This window comes from Bos javanicus, chromosome 3 (genome assembly GCF_032452875.1).
Source record: "Bos javanicus breed banteng chromosome 3, ARS-OSU_banteng_1.0, whole genome shotgun sequence".
Lineage (NCBI taxonomy): Eukaryota > Metazoa > Chordata > Mammalia > Artiodactyla > Bovidae > Bos > Bos javanicus.
In genome coordinates this window covers 119,280,867-119,298,271 of record NC_083870.1, presented here as the reverse complement: position 1 = coordinate 119,298,271, position 17,405 = coordinate 119,280,867, and the positions used below count along the sequence as shown (strand labels likewise).

General features: G+C 43.8%; 1 protein-coding gene across 1 annotated transcript; it reads right to left on the bottom strand.

Annotated features, from left to right (window-relative positions):
• Window positions 1-1,157: 1,157 nt before the first annotated feature.
• Window positions 1,158-2,269, bottom strand: LOC133245381 (olfactory receptor 9S13-like). Its single transcript, XM_061413259.1, has one exon. The coding sequence runs from the start codon at window positions 2,267-2,269 to the stop codon at window positions 1,331-1,333; it is 939 nt and encodes a 312-aa protein (XP_061269243.1). The 3' UTR covers window positions 1,158-1,330.
• Between the last annotated feature and the right edge of the window lie 15,136 nt (window positions 2,270-17,405).

The window sequence follows — 17,405 nt, the reverse complement described above, 5'->3', positions numbered from 1 at the left end:
GAGAAGCACGATATCATGGAGAGGTAATTCGGGGAACTCAACAAAAAATACATTGTATCAGATGATTACAGAAATATACTACAGAGACAGAAATAATTTTGGAGAACTCAAAGCGAAGACAAATGGGGCCAACAGATACCTTGGAGTGTGCTGGGAATAAGTGATGGTGAGTAGCAATTTGATGCTTGGGTGTGGGCTCCTCCCCACAGTTCTCCTGAGCAAGAGATGGAGAATTATGATCAGAGACCACTCCCAAGTTCACTGGACAAGTTCCTTGTAGTAACCATGGGAGTGGATGACGCTACCAAAGAAAGACACCATGAGGAGGCCTCTGGGCTCTGAGTCCAGGCTGTGTGTTGGGTCCATGGAGCACGAGGATGGATCTCTGAATGGGCAGGTCAAGATTGAGGGACCAGGCTCCTGGGGAGTGCAGGACAGGGCTAGAAAGTTATGTTCCCTGCCAAGAAAGTTCACCATCTCTTAGCAACCCCTGATTTCTTCTGCAGCCACCAGAATAATGTTAATAACATTACCCTTATTAACAGATGTCTGCGCTGACAAAGCACCATTTGTCAGGGTCATAAGTAGTCAGGACAGTGTCACCTGCCAGGCTGTGTGGTAAAGGGTCAGTTGAGCTTTGAGAATCAAGCATCCACGTTGACTCCCTGGGGTTCCCAGCTGCTGTCTGAGGGGAGAAACCCAGGACAGGGTGCACTGAGAGCCTCTGAAGCCGGGCACAGGTGCACCCTGCTGCCTCGTTGGTGCGGTAGTATCAGTGAACAGGAGGGGAAGGTGGAAGAACAACCACACTGCAAAATTAAGGGGGAACCTGGTCTTCCTACCTCCTCCTAATTGGCAGTAGTAATCTCAGGCTACCACGAAGGAAGATGTGAGGCTGAGTGTGCTAAAACGCCCCTTCTAGGTGGTCCAGGGGAGAATTCTGAGCACACATTTGCATTCAATTCAGGAAAGAAGTGAAGGAAATGGCTAGAGACTTTGTCTAGTTATGTACCTTCACTGGTAGAGTTGAACTTGGGACACATACTATGCCTCAAAGACTCTCTGTTCGTCACTCTACCTACAAAGTTCAAGATTAGAGTCATGCCCCATTGATGATATTAATTTTCTGATGCCAAAGAAAATGTCTCATTCACTTTGTATCTCACACTCAAAATGAGCGGCCGATGGTATGTGAAGGATTGAATGAAATGTTGGACGAAAGAATGAATTGAGGGAATAAGGAACAAATTCCTCCAACCAAACCTAGTGCCTCCCATGAAGCCATCTTGTCCTGACATCAAGATGCACTGCCCCTTCTGGCCACACTCCTTCACGTGGCTGTGTGCTTCTGGCCCAGTCTCCACAGGGCATCCTTCACGTCCTTGTTTCTCAGACTGTAGATGAGGGGGTTGAGCATCGGGATGACCAGGGTGTAGAAAACAGAGACCATCTTGCCCTGCTCCATGGACTCCACAGCTCCTGGCTGGACATACATGACAAAAACTGTCCCATAATAGATGGGCACAGCTGTCAAGTGGGAGCCGCAGGTGGAGAAGAGCTTGTGTCTCCCTCCTCCTGATCGCATCTTCAGGATGGTCACTGTGATGTAGCCATAGGAGGTGAGGATCACAAGTATGGAGCCCACAGTTATGAGCCCACAAAGGCCAAACATGACCAGCTCATTGATGGTAGTGTCAGCACAGGCAAGCTTAAGTAAGGGAAGCACATCACAGAAGAAGTGGTCGATGTGGTTGGAGCTGCAGAATGGGAGGCTGAATGTGAAGCTGGTCTGAATAATGGAGTTGACACAGCCCCCACAGTAGGTGCCCAATACCAGGCAGGCACACACCGAAGGGCGCATGGAGATAGGGTAGCACAGGGGGCTGCAGATGGCCACTAAGCGGTCATAGGCCATCACGGCCAAGAGGAATGCCTCAGTGGTGCCCACCATGGAGAAGAAGAAGAACTGAGTGGCACATCCTGCAAAGGTGATGACCTTGGAGGAGGACAGGAAGTTGGCCAGGGCTTTGGGGTAGATGACAGATGAGTAGCACAAGTCCACAAAGGAGAGGTTCTTGAGGAAGAAGTACATTGGGGAGTGCAGACGGGCATCCAGGATGACGACCACGATCATGGTGAGGTTCCCCAGGACAGCCACCACGTACAGGGCCAGGAACAGAGCAAACAGCAAGGCCTGAGTCTGAAATCCATCCAGTACAAACTTCTGCAAAGGCATCGCTGAAAGGTTTCTATTTCCATAGGGTGACATTTCCCTGAACTGGGCGACAGGAGCAGAGAGTAAAGAGCAGGAGAGAGATAGTGAGATGGAACAGGTCAAGGTCACACGGTGATCCTCCCGTGGATCACACACACCCTTCCGTGTCTCACTGCCCACTGACCAACACACTATCCACTGCCCATTCCTCCTTTCAGATGAGCTCAGACTGACCTGAAATTGTAAACGTTTCCACTGACTTGCACCTTCATAATCATGCATGGAGCCCTCCCTCTCTGGGAGACTCTGAGCTGTTGTCATGGGGTTTGTCCAGGGCTCCTCCAGAGCTGAGTGTCTACTGTGTAAGTATGGCTTGCATCTCCTGGTCATTTATGAGGAACATGTATTCCCTCCCCATGGGGATACTTCTGAGTCGTGCCATTTCTACACTTTGTTCGAGTATCTAATACTGCACGTTCTGTTCCTTATTTTGAGTGAAGTGAGTGAGTGAAGTCACTCAGTCATGTCCAACTCTTTGCGACCCCATGGACTGTAGCCCACCGGGCTCCTCAGTCCATGGGATTCTCCAGGCAAGAATACTGGAGTGGGTTACCATTTCCTTTTCCAGGGGATCTTCCTGACCCAGGGATCTAACCCAGGTCTCCCACATTGCAGACAGATGCTTTAACCTCTGAGCCACCAGGGAAGCTCTTTATTTTAGCCCTACTTTAATTTCAGAAATTGTAAAGCCTTTTTTGCCATCCTGACTCAACCCAGTGATGGTCCTATCTCTAGGCCAGGCAGGGACCAGAGCAGGGACCAGTCCTCACCAGGCTAATGTGGGTGATTTGTCTGTCACCCCTGTAGACCATGAGAGATATCTCAGCTTCATTGTCTCTGAGATTTGACTATTATGGCAACCATCAGCAGAGCTCTCTGCATCTTTGAGAATCTAAGGGTTCTTTCCTACTAAGTCCTGATGTGGCATAATTCATGGAGAGCAGATTGCCCAGCTACACAGCCTGAGAACCTGCCAGACAGGGACTGTCACACACTCAGGGCGTGCCATGTCCTCCCCCTGTCCTTACTTCCATGCCACTGGCACCTTGGCACTACGTGTAGTGATTGCTTGGAGCAATGGGAGCCACCAACATGGTCACATCTGCCTCAGTGTCTGGGTCCCCCTCTGGATGCTGCTTCCTGTCCCTGTCGCAGCCCAGACCTCCCTTGTCTGCCACACACTCTCATGAAACATGGGGACCAGTTGTGTGATGACCAGAGGAATTAACAGGATATGATGCAACTTAAGAGGAGGAGTGGGAAGGATGGATCATTAGCACAGAGCCACAGTGCCTCCGAGGGAGGGGAGGAGGATTAGTGAGAGGGTGAAAGCTGATTTTATAGAGTTTCATGTTTTCTAGAGGTCAGATCTGCAGCACCACCGAGCTATCTGACTTTGGAAGTGTGAGTTCCCCAGGAGTCGGGGTGTGCGGGCAGAGGCTGGAGGTCAGTGGTGCCTGTGGAGGAGTGATGACCCCCACGTTCCCTCTGAGACTGAAGTTCTCTTAGAAGGTTATCTATGAGAGCCAGGGCTCTCTCTTAATACAGGATGTGGATGAAAGAATAGGCTGTCCTATTTGGAATATTTAGGCTTTCCTTTCTGGAATATTTGACCCCAACTCTCACATGAGAACAGAGGCGGATAGTCTGACCTTGGATGCCCAAGATCCTCTCGAATATGTTTGAAGCTAGTGCTAAGTGTGGTGGCACCTACCCATCTTGGCCACCCACCCCTGTGCAAATAGCCCTGTACTCTAAGTGGCACAAGGAACCGTCCCCTCTCCCTCTTCAGCTCTGCCTTCCTTGCAGTGAAGTGAGACTGAGGAGGGGGCAGAGGTGGACCCCTGAGGTGCCAGTGATAGTCTGTCCAGGTCCTCCAGTTCTGGGTACCAGGAGCTCCCACAACACAGTTCAACCAGAGTGAACCATGTTGAACTCACCTGCCCCTCTCTCTGTCCCCTCAGCTGGCCAGCATCCGTGGCACCTGCACACTAGGATCTTTTTATGGAGAGGATCTCTCCACCTGGCACAGCTGGGATTCGAGGCCTCAAGTTGCCAATTAGCTGCTGCCTAAGCTCTGAGTACCCTGGGACTCCCAACACTCTGAGTCCCTGAAAGAGGTAGTCCTGTGGGTAAAATTCCTTTGATGCATCTCAGCCCAAAACAAGAGGGGTAATGGAGCCTGAAATTCCTCTGGGAGTGCTGCAGTCCACCAGATGAGAAGCAAATCAGAGGGACCCAGTGGCCATCCTTGGAAAGACTTCCCTAGGGCTGCAGGTGTGACCTCCTGGCCCGCAGCTCTTCCTCCTCCTCTGCTCCATCCTGGCGTGTTAGTGTGATGAAGATGTGCAGGACTCTGTGTCTGCGGGAGCCACACAGCCCACTCTAAGTCATAATATGGTCCTTCCCTCAGGGCAGGTCGAGTAAAAGTATCTGTTAAAACAAAATATTTTAATCCTGGACAGAAATCCCAAACCAAAGCATAAATGTGATTTATATTTACTATTAAAATATAGGGGCCAACCTGGTTGCACAGTGGTAAAGAATCTGCCTACCGCCAAAGACACAGAAGATGTGGGCTCCATCCCTGGCTTGGGGAGATCCCCTGGAGAAAGAAATGGCCACCACTCCAGTATTCTTGCCTGGAAGATTCCATGAACAGAGGAGCCTGTCAGGCTATAGCCCATTGGTCACAACGAGTCAGACATGACTGAGCGACTGAACATACACACGTTAAAATATAGAAAGTATGCAAGTGAAAAGCTGGAGAAACTTGGATCATGAATATCCTAAGAAAACCAAGGCTTCTGTGGCTTAATAACCATCAAAATACAAAATAGACCTCAGGAGAAAATTTTGCTCATAAAGGGCCATTTCATAATTCAAATGTTCAATCAAACTGGGTAATGTGAAAAATATAAATATGTATACAACTAATAAAGATTTAAAATATGTAATGTAAAAACTGACAGAAGTGAAAAGAAATGTAAATCTCCAAAGCATGGTTGATATTTTATCATGCTTTGCCGGGACCCGGCATATTGCATATTGAGTGCATATTGCAAATTGCATATTGAGTGCAGCACTTTCCACAGCATCATCTTTCAGGATCTGGAATAGCTCAACTAGAATTCTATCACTGCTGGGAGCCAGCGTGAGGCACTCCACCCGTGGCAAAGGTCATGAGGAAGGAGGCTCAGCATACGCAAAGGCGGGATCAAGCCTCGGGAGTCCCCCTGGAAATTCTCGAGCATCTACCCCCAAAACCAGAGTCTGCCTACTTTCTGCTTTGTGCTTTCACCTACACCTTTGACTTTATGGGGAACTGTCCCCCACTACCTCTCTCTGAAAAAGAGTTAGCTTACAGCTCCAGTTAATAATTCCTGGGTGTGACAGTGTTTAACCTACAAACTCCTTTGGAAATCCTCTAACCTGCCTGAATAGGTTTTTCCGGCCACATGTGATTGTTCAGAGCCTCCCAACTGCGAGAGGGAGGAGATGTTCTAAACTGTCTAAACACAGATTCCTTTGAGTAGTTAAAAGATTGATTAGAAATTGTATTGGTGAAGGGTTTTTCACTTATTGGGCCAATGTTTGCTGCTAAGTCTCCATACTCCTTACCTACTGTGTCCTTGGCAGTGTATTTATTGATATAATGGGTGTATAGAAATGTAAGTAGTAGCCTCAATGTTTGTAACCTTGGACCCTTGAGTTAATTCTTTTCTTGATTGAGCCCACCTCACCTTTGCCCTATAGGAATGCAGCTTTGTCCAATGCTTTTTTGGAGGCTGGTGCCTGAATTTGGAATAATCACCTTTAGAGAAAGATACGTTTCTTAAAATGTTAACAGGCCTCCTGGCCAGAAGATGATGTAATTCACCTGAACTTTTGCATATGATAAGTTTGAAAGCCTGGCTTCGATTAGGACCAGGAACTGCTGTCCTTGCATGACTCCACCCCTTCCCCCATTATCCTCTATGCACAACTTAAGGTATAAAAACTACTTCGGAAAATAAAGTGCGGGCCTTGTTCACTGAAACTTGGTCTCCCCATGTTGCTCTCTCTCTCAAATTCTGGCTGAGTCTCCATCTGGAGCGCGGAACCTGCCATGCTTGCTAATTATGCCTGGGCTTCTAAGATCTGACTGGGGAGGCCTCAGTGTCTCCTCTCCTTCGGGAGAACGGAAGGACGCCTGCGGCCTACGTAAGTGGTGCAAACTTCTTGTCTTGAAGTTTTATTGGTCTCCCGCGTAAACCAAGCTACTCAGCCTCTTTTCTCCACTGAATTTTCCTACTGAGCTATCCTCATTCTATTACTCTTAATATCCTTAATTAACGTTTAATTAAGCAGTTGTTTCCTGATGCTTACCGACGCCGTCCCCACTTCGAATACCCTGGATCAGCCGGGGCTGGTCCCTGGCAATGCTTCTCTCTGTAACTGATAAAGCAAGCAGAAATATTGTTATATGATAGAATTGGTTCAAAGTATCAACCACATGGACCTCCCTGGTATCAGTTCAGTTCAGCACTCAGTTGTGTCCGATTCTTTGAGACCCCATGGATTGCAGCAAGCCAGGGTTCCCTGTACATCACCAACTCCCGGAGTTTACTCAAACTCATAACCATGAGTCAACGATGCCATCCAACCATCTCATCCCCTGTCGTCCCCTTTTTCTCCTGCCTTCAATCTTTCCCAGCATTAGGGTCTTTTCTAACGAGTCAGTTCTTTGCATCAGGTAGCCAAGGTATTGGAGTTTCAGCTTCAGCATCATTCCTTCCAATGAATACTCAGGACTGACTTCCTGTAGGATTAACTAGTTTGATTTCCTTGCAGTCCAAGGGACTCTAAAGAGTCTTCTCCAACATCACAGTTCAAAGGCATCAATTCTTCAGCGCTCAGCTTTCTTTATAGTCCAAATCTCACATCCATACACGACTACTGGAAAAACCATAGCTTTGACTAGACGGACTTTTGTTGGCAAAATAATGTCTCTGCTTTTTAATATGCTGTCTAGGTTGGTCATAACTTTTCTTCCAAGGAGCAAGCATCTTTGAATTTCATTGCTGCAGTCACCATCTGCAGTGATTTTTGAGCCCCACCCCCAAAATAAAATCTGTCATTGTTTCCACTGTTTCCCCATATATTTGCCATAAAGTAATGGGAGCAGATGCCATGATCTTAGTTTTCTGGATGTTGAATTTTAAGCCAGTTTTTTCAATCTCCTCTTTATCTTTCATCAAGCGGCTCTTTAGTTCTTCACTTTGTGCCATTAGGGTGGTATCATCAGCATATCTGAGGTTATTGATATTTCTCCCGGCAATCTTGATTCCAGCTTGTGCTTCATCAGCCTGGCATTTTGCATGATTTACTCTGCATAGAAGTAAAATAACGAAGAGACAATATACAGCCTTGATGTACTCTTTTCCCAATTTGAAATCAGTGTGTTGTTCCATGTCTGGTTCTAACTGTTCCTTCTTGACCTGCATCCAGATTTCTAAGGAGGCAGGTAAGGTGTTCTGGTATTTCCATCTCTTGAAGAATTTTCCAGTTTGTGGTGATCCACACAATCAAAAGCTTTGATGTAGTCAATGAAGCAGAAGTAGATGTTTTTCTGGAATTTTGAGCAATACTTTGCTGGCATGTGAGATGAGTGCAATTGTGCGGTAGTTTGAGCATTCTTTGGCATTGCCTTTCTTTGGGATTGGAATGAAAACTGACTTTTCCAGTCCTGTGGCCACTGCTGAGTTTTCAAAATTTTCTGACATATTGAGTGCAGCATTTTCATAGCATCATCTTTTAGGATTTGAACTAGGTCAACTGGTATTCCATCACCTCCACTAGCTTTCTTCATAGTGATGCTTCCTAAGGCCCTCTTGACTTTGCATTCCAGGATGTCTGGCTCTAGGTGAGTGATCACACCATCCTGGTTATATGGGTCATGAAGATCTTTTTTTGTATAGTTCTTCTGTGTATTCTTGCCACAGTCAGCTCCCAGTCTTGTTTTTGCTAACTGTATGGAGCTTCTCCATCTTTGGCTGCAAAGAATATAATCAATCTGATTTTTGTATTTACCATCTGGTGATATCCATATGTAGAGTCATCTCTTGTGTTGATGGAAGAGGATACTTGCTATGACCAGTGTGTTTTCTTGGCAAAACTCTGTTAGCCTTTGCTCTGCTTCGTTTTGTACTCCAAGGCCAGACTTGCCTGTTAGTCCAGGTGTTTCTTGACTTCCTACTTTTGCATCCCCATCCCCTATGATGGAAAGACATGTTTTTTTTTTTTTTTTTGGTGTTAGTTCTAGACAGTCGTGTAGGTCTTCACAGAAACATTGCAACTTCACCTTTTTTGGCATTAGTGGTTGAGGCATAGACTTGGATTACTGTGATATTGAATGGTTTGCCTTGAAAATGAACAGAGATCATTCTGTCGTTTTAAAGAAAGCACTCCAGTACTGCATTTTGGACTCTTGTTTACTATGAGGGCCACTCTATTTCTTCTAAGGGATTTTTGCCCACAATAGTAGATAAAATGGTCATCTGAATTAAATTCACCCATTCCAGTTCATTTTAGTTCACTGATTCCTAAAATGTCGATGTTTATTCTTGCCATCTCCTGTTTGACCATTTCCAATTTACCTTGATTCATGGACCTAACATTCCAGGTTCCTATGCAATATTGTTCTCTACAGCATTGGACTTCACTTCCATCACCAGTCAATTACACTATTGGCTGTTGTTTTTACTTTGGCTCTGTCTCTTCATTCTTTCTGGAGTTATTTCTCCACTCTTCACAGTTCATTCAGTTCAGTTCAGTCGCTCAGTCGTGTCCGACTCTTTGCGACCCCATGCAGCACGCCAGGCCTCCCTGTCCATCACCAACTCCTGGAGTTCACTCAGACTCACGTCCATCGAGTCAGTGATGCCATCCAGCCATCTCATCCTCTGTCGTCCCCTTCTCCTCCTGCCTCCAATCCCTCCCAGCATCAGGGTCTTTTCCAATGGGTCAACTCTTCGCATGAGGCGGCCAAAGTACTGGAGTTTCAGCTTTAGCATCATTCCTTTCAAAGAAAGAAATCCCAGGGCTGATCTCCTTCATAATGGACTGGTTGGATCTCCTTGCAGTCCAAGGGACTCTCAAGAGTCTTCTCCAACACCACAGTTCAAAAGCATCAGTTCTTCAGCACTCAGCTTTCTTCACAGTCCAACTCTCACATCCATACATGACCACTGGAAAAACCATAGCCTTGACTAGCCAGACCTTTGTTGGCAAAGTAATGTCTCTGCTTTTAATATGCTATCTAGGTTGGTCATAACTTTTCTTCCAAGGAGTAAGCATCTTTTAATTTCATGGCTGCAGTCACCATCTGCAGTGATTTTGGAGCCCCCAAAAATAAAGTCTGACACTGTTTCCACTGTTTCTCCATCTATTTCCCATGAAGTGATGGGACCAGATGCCATGATCTTCGTTTTCTGAATGTTGAGCTTTAAGCCAACTTTTCACTCTCCTCTTTCACCTTCATCAAGAGGCTTTTTAGTTCCTCTTCACTTTCTGCCATAAGGGTGGTGTCATCTACATATCTGAGGTTATTGATATTTCTCCTGACAATCTTGATTCCAGCTTGTGTTTCTTCCAGTCCAGCATTTCTCATGATGTACTCTGCATAGAAGTTAAATAAGCAGGATGACAATATACAGTCTTGATGTACTCTTTTTCCTATTTGGAACCAGTCTGTTGTTCCATATCCAGTTCTAACTGTTGCTTCCTGACCTGCATACAAATTTCTCAAGAGACAGGTCAGGTGGTCTGGTGTTCCTATCTCTTTCAGAATTTTTCAGTTTATTGTGATCCACACAGTCAAAGGCTTTGGCATAGTCAATAAAGCAGAAATAGATGTTTTTCTGGAACTCTCTTGCTTTTTCCATGATCCAGCAGATGTTGGCAAATTGGTCTCTGGTTCCTCTGCCTTTTCTAAAACCAGCTTGAACATCTGGAAGTTCACGGTTCATGTATTGCTGAAGCCTGGCTTGAGAATTTTCAGCATTCCTTTACTAGCGTGTGAGATGAGTGCAATTGTGCAGTAGTGTGAGCATTCTTTGGCATTGCCTTTCTTTGAAATTGGAAAGAAAACTGACCTTTTCCAGTCCTGTGGCCACTGCTGAGTTTTCCAAATTTGCTGGCATATTGAGTGCAGCACTTTCACAGCATCATCTTTCAGGATTTGAAAGAGCTCAACTGGAATTCCATCATCTCCACTAGCTTTGTTCGTAGTGATGTTTTCTAAGGCCCAGTTGACTTCACATTCCAGGATGTCTGGCTCTAGATGAGTGATCACACCATTGTGATTATCTGGGTCATGAAGGTCTTTTTTGTACAGTTCTGTGTATTCTTGCCATCTCTTCTTAATATCTTCTGCTTCTGTTATGTCCATACCATTTCTGTCCTTTATCAAGCCCATCTTTGCATGAAATGTTCCCTTGGTATCTCTCATTTTCTTGAAAAGATCTCTAGTGTTTCCCATTCTGTTGTTTTCCTCTATTTCTTTGCATTGATCGCTGAGGAAGGCTTTCTTATCTCTTCTTGCTATTCTTTGGAACTCTGCATTCAGATGCTTATATCTTTCCTTTTCTCCTTTGCTTTTCACTTCTCTTCTTTTCACAGCTATTTGTAAGGCCTCCCCAGACAGCCATTTTGCCTTTTTGCATTTCTTTTCCATGGGGATGGTCCTGATCCCTCTCTCATGTACAATGTCATGAACCTCATTCCATAGTTCATCAGGCACTCTGTCTATCAGATCTAGTCCCTTAAATCTATTTCTCACTTCCACTGTATAATCATAAAGGGTTTGATTTAGGTCAAACTTGAATGGTCTGGTGGTTTTCCCTACTTTCTTCAATTTAAGTCTGAATTTGGCAATAAGGAGTTCATGATCTGAGCCACAGTCAGCTCCCGGTCTTGTTTTTGTTGACTGTATAGCAAAGAATATAATCAATCTTCTACAGTAGCATATTGGGCACCTACTGACCTGGGGAATTCATCTTCTAGTGTCCTATCTTTTTGCCTTTTCAAACCCTTCCTGGGGTTCTCAAGGCAAGAATACTGAAGTGGTTTGACATTCCCTTTTCCAGTGGACCACGTTTTGTCAGAACTCTCCACCATGACCCAACTGTCTTGGGTGGCCCTACATAGCATGGTTCATAGTTTCTTTGAGTTACACAAGGCTGTGGTCCATGTGATCAGTTTGATTAGTTTTCTATGATTGTGATTTTCCTTCTGTCTGCCCTCTGATGGATAAAGACAAGAGGTTTATGAATTTTCCTAATGGGAGACACTGACTTAGGGAAAAATGGGTGTTGTTCTGATGGGTAGGACCATGCTCAGTAAATTTTAATCCAATTTCTGTTGATGGGCAAGGCTGTGTTCCCCCCCTATTGTTTAACCTGTTTAATGGTAGGTGTAATGAAGATAATCACATGTATTGATGTAAGAGTTGGGAGTATAAAAAATCTATAAAGACTATAAGGATTGAAGGCAGGAGAAGGAGATGACAGAGGATGAGATGGTTGTATGGTATCACCAACTTGGTTGACATGAGTTTGTGTAAGCTCTGGGAGTTGGTGATGGACAGGGAATCCTGGCATGCTGCAATCCATAGGGTTGCAAAGAGTCAGACACTCAGACACTGAGAGACTGAACTGAGGTGAATGAAGATAATGGCAACCTCGTTCAAAAGTCTTGTGCATGCACTGTTGCATTCAGTGTAGCCATTTTATTATTGAAGATGAAAGAAAAAAGCAACATTTTGGCATATTATGCTTTATTATTTCAAGAAAGGTTGAAATGCAACTGAAATGAAAAAAAAAAAAAAAGTGTGCACTGTATGCAGAAGGTGCTGTGACTGACCTTATCGAAACATTGTATGTTTCAAAGTGATTTGAAAAAATTTGTCCTGGAGATTTCTCACTGAACGATAATCCATGGTGAGGTAGACCAATTGAAGATGAGAGTGATAAAATCAAGACATTAACTGAGAAAAATCAATATTGTATCAATATGGAGATAGCCAACATATTGGAAATATCCAAATCCAGCATGGTAAATCATTTACTCAGCTTGGTTATATTAAGTGCTCTGTTGTTTCATGTAAGTTAAGCAAAGAAAACCTTCTTGACCATATTTTAGCTTCCAATTTTCTAATTAAATGTGACAAATATTTCATTTTTAAAACAAATTGTGACACGGGATGAAAAGTGGATACTGTACAATAATGTAGAACAGAAAGGATGATGGGACAAGTGAAATGAACCACCACCAATCACATCAAAAACTGACCTTCATTCAAAGTAAGTGATGTTGCATATATGGTGGGTTTGGAAGGGAGTCGTCTATCGTGAGCTCCTCCTGGAAAAGAAAGCAATTAATTCCAACAAGCAGTACTACCAATGAGACCAACTGAAGCATCACTCAATGAAAAGCATCCGGAATTAGTCAACATAAACTGCAGAATCTTTCATCAGGATAATTCAAGACCACATGTTTCTTTGATAACCAGGCAAAACTGTTATAGCTTGGCTGGGAAGTTCTGATTCATTCACCATATTCAGCAAACACTACACCTTCAGATTTTGATTTATTTAGGTCTTTACAGAATTCTCTTAATGGAAAACATTTTAATTTCCTGGAAGACTGTAAAAGGTACCTAAAGCAGTTCTTGGCTCAAAACGATCAAGAGTTTTGGGAAGATGGAATTATAAAGTTTCCTGAAAAATGGCAGAAGATAGTGGAACAAAATGGTGAATACATTGTTCAATAAGTTCTTTGTGAAAATGAAAAATGTGCCTTTTATTTTACTTAAAAACAAAAAGAGTGTTTTGGTAAATCCAATATATAAAAATATATATACAATATATATAAAATCCTAAAGATAGATACAAATCTGTTATAATAGCAAATTTAGCATAGTGTCAATATACAAAGCCAACACATTAAAATCAGCAGCATTACTATGCACTGTCAATGAACTATTTAACAAAGAATTAATAAAGCCAATCATTTACAAAAATATCAGAAAGAAAAAGTACTGAGGACTCAACTTAGCCAGGGAAACAAAAGAGTTATAGAACTAGAAACCATAGCTGAAAGCGATTAAAGATATCAACATAAATGAAAGATATCCCATGTGCATGAGTTGGAAAATGGGAAAGTTACCCACTGTGATCTAAGATTCAGTGTAATCCTTATCAAAATCACAATGCTGTTTTTTTGCAGAAAATGAAAATTACGTTTTAAAATTCATATGGAGTCTCAAGAAAGACCAAATAGCTAAAAAAAAAAAAAATCTTGGAAACAAAGTTGGTGGTCTCAGAATTCTAAATTTGAAATATATTACAAATCTACAATAATCAAAACTGGTGGTACTGGCACAAAGACAGACTTGTAGAACAACGGAGGTGAACAGAGAGCCCAGAAATGAAACTTCATGGATATAATCAAATGATTGAAAACAAGAGTGCCAAGACATCTCATGGGGAAAAGACAGATCTTTCAACAAACAGCATTGGGAAACTGACTGTTTGTGTGCAAAAGTATAAAGTTGACCCCTTAGCTTTCATCGTAACAAAAAGTAACTCAAAATGGATTAAAAACATCACTGTATGACATCAACCTCCTAAATTCCCAGAAGAAAACGTACAAGAAAAAGCTTTATGATGTCGGATTTGGCAATGATTTTTCGGCTATGACTCCAAAAGCACAGGACACAAAAGTAAAAATAGGAGAACAAGAAGGCGGTGGAGGAGGTGGACGTGGGGTACATCTCTCTCCACAGACACATCAGTGATACACCTTCAGACAGCAGTGCATGCAGAACACCAGCTGAGAGCGGACAGGAGGACCTGACCAGAGGAAAAGAATCTATAGAACCACGCAGAACTCGGTAGGATGAAGGAACTAGGGGGAAGAACAGGAGTGTTAGAAGGACTGGACCTGCCTCAGCGGGCAGGGGAACTGAAGCAGGGTACTGATCCCCACACGGGGGCAATTGTCTGAGGCAGAGGAGAACATTTAAGGCTGAGAGTGAAACAGCTGATCAGTGGCAGCCTAAATGGAATGAGAATGAGACAGTCCTTGCTGCAGCCACATGTATCCTGGACAGGAATGCTGGTCCCCTGGAAGGCATAGAGGCTGGGCACTGGAGTTTAGGGATTGTGGTGCAATCCCAGGGTGAGAGCTGCTGTTGACAATAGAGAGACTGATTGAGGGGATGTGAGGGAGGAGATTGTGGGGGAAATGCCTGTGGAGGAAAGCCAGGCAGCCATGACTGCAGAGTCACGCGAAGTGGGTGGAGCCATCACCATAGCCTCTCCCTATACGCCAGCATGGCAGGTGAACAATAGAGAGGCTGGCCCATCAAACGCCTGAGGCACTGAATTAGAGAGTAGGACCCCACCTAGTTCAGTTCAGATCAGTCGCTCAGTCGTGTCCGACTCTTTGCGACTCCATGAATCGCAGCACGCCAGGCCTCCCTGTCCATCACCAACTTCCGGAGTTCACTCAGACTCACGTCCATCGAGTCGGTGATGCCATCCAGCCATCTCATCCTCTGTCATCCCCTTCTCCTCCTGCCCCGAATCCCTCCCAGCATCAGAGTCTTTTCCAATGAGTCAACTCTTCGCATGAGGTGGCCAAAGTATTGGAGTTTCAGCTTCAGCATCAGTCCTTCCAATGAACACCCAGGACTGATCTCCTTTAGGATGGACTGGTTGGATCTCCCTGCAGTCCAAGGGACTCTCAAGAGTCTTCTCCAACACCACTGTTCAAAACCATCAATTCTTCTGCGCTCAGCTTTCTTCACAGTCCAACTCTCACATCCATACATGACCACAGGAAAAACCATAGCCTTGACTAGACAGACCTTTATTGGCAAAGTTATGTCTCTGCTTTTCAATATGCTATCTAGGTTGGTCATAACTTTCCTTCCAAGAAGTAACCGTCTTTTAATTTCATGGCTGCAGTCACCATCTGCAGTGATTTTGGAGCCCCCCTCCAAAAAAAGTCTGACACTGTTTCCCCATCTATTTCCCATGAAGTGATGGGACCAGATGTCATGATCTTCATTTTCTGAATGTTGAGCTTTAAGCCAACTTTTTCACTCTCCACCTTCACCTTCATCAAAAGACTTTTTAGTTCCTCTTCACTTTCTGCCACAAAGGTGGTGTCATCAGCATATCTGAGGTTATTGATATTTCTCCTGGCAATTTTGATTCCAGCTTGTGTTTCTTCCAGCCCAGTGTTTCTCATGATGTACTCTGCATATAAGTTAAATAAGCAGGGTGACAATACACAGCCTTGATGTACTCCTTTTCCTATTTGGAACCAGTCTGTTGTTCCATGTCCAGTTCTAACTGTTGCTTCCTGACCTGCATATAGGTTTCTCAAGAGGCAGGTTAGGTGGTCTGGTTTGCCCATCTCTTTCAGAATTTTCCACAGTTTATTGTGATCCACACAGTCAAAGGCTTTGGCATTGTCAATAAAGCAGAAATAGATGTTTTTCTGGAACTCTCTTGCTTTTTTGATGATCCAGCAGATGTTGGCAATTTGATCTCTGGTTCCTCTGCCTTTTCTAAAACCAGCTTGAACATCTGGAAGTTCGTGGTTCACGTATTGCTTGGGGAATTTTGAGCATTGCTTTACTAGCATGTGAGATGAGTGCAATTGTGCGGTAGTTTGAGCATTCTTTGACATTGCCTTTCCTTGGGATTGGAATGAAAACTGACCTTTTCCAGTTCTATGGCCACTGCTGAGTTTTCCGACTTTGCTGGCATATTGAGTGCAGCACTTTCACAGCATCATCTTTCAGGATTTGAAATAGCTCAACTGGAATTCCATCATCTCCACTAGCTTTGTTTGTAGTGATGCTCTCTAAGGCCCACTTGAATTCACATTCCAGTATGTCTGGCTCTAGGTGAGTGATTACACCATTGTGATTATTTTGGTCTTGAAGACCTTTTTTGTACAGTTCTTCTTTGTATTCTTGCCACCACTTCTTAATATCTTCTGCTTCTGTTAGGTCCATACCATTTCTGTCCTTTATCGAGCCCATCTTTGCATAAAATGTTCCCTTGGTATCTCTAATTTTCTTGAAGAGATTTCTAGTGTTTCCCATTCTGTTGTTTGCCTCTATTTCTTTGCATTGATCGCTGAGGAAGGCTTTCTTATCTCTTCTTGCTATTCTTTGGAACTCTGCATTCAGATGTTTATATCTTTTCTTTTATCCTTTGCTTTTCACTTCTCTTCTTTTCCCAGCTATTTGTAAGGCCTCCCCAGACAGCCATTTTGCTTTTTTGCATTTCTTTTCCATGGGGGTAGTCTTGATCCCTGTCTCCTGTACAATGCCACGAACCTCATTCCTTAGTTCATCAGGCACTCTATCTATCAGATCTAGGCCCTTAAATTTATTTTTCACTTCCACTGTATAATAATAAGGGATTTGATTTAGGTCATACCTGAAAGGCCTAGTGGTTTTCCCTACTTTCTTCAATTTAAGTCTGAATTTGGTAATAAGGAATTCATGATCTGAGCCACAGTCAGCTCCTGGCCTTGTTTTTGTTGACTGTATACAGCTTCTCCATCTTTGGCTGCAAATAATATAATCAATCTGATTTCAGTGTTGACCATCTGGTGATGTCCATGTGTAGAGTCTTCTCTTGTGTTGTTGGAAGAGGGTGTCTGTTATGACCAGTGCATTTTCTTGGCAAAACTCTATTAGTCTTTGCCCTGCTTCATTCTGTATTCCAAGGCCAAATTTGCCTGTTACTCCAAGTGTTTCTTGACTTGCTACTTTTGCATTCCAGTCCCCTATAATGAAAAGGACATCTTTTTTGGATGTTAGTTCTAAAAGGTCTTGTAGGTCTTCATAGAACCGTTCAACTTCAGCTTCTTCTGCGTTACTGGTTGGGGCATAGACTTGGATTACTGTGTTAATGAATGGTTTGCCTTGGAAATGAACAGAGGTCATTCTGTCGTTTTTGAGATTGCATCCAAGTACTGCATTTCAGACTCTTTTGTTGACCATGGTGGCTACTCCATTTCTTCTAAGGGATTCCTGCCCACAGTAGTAGACATAATGGTC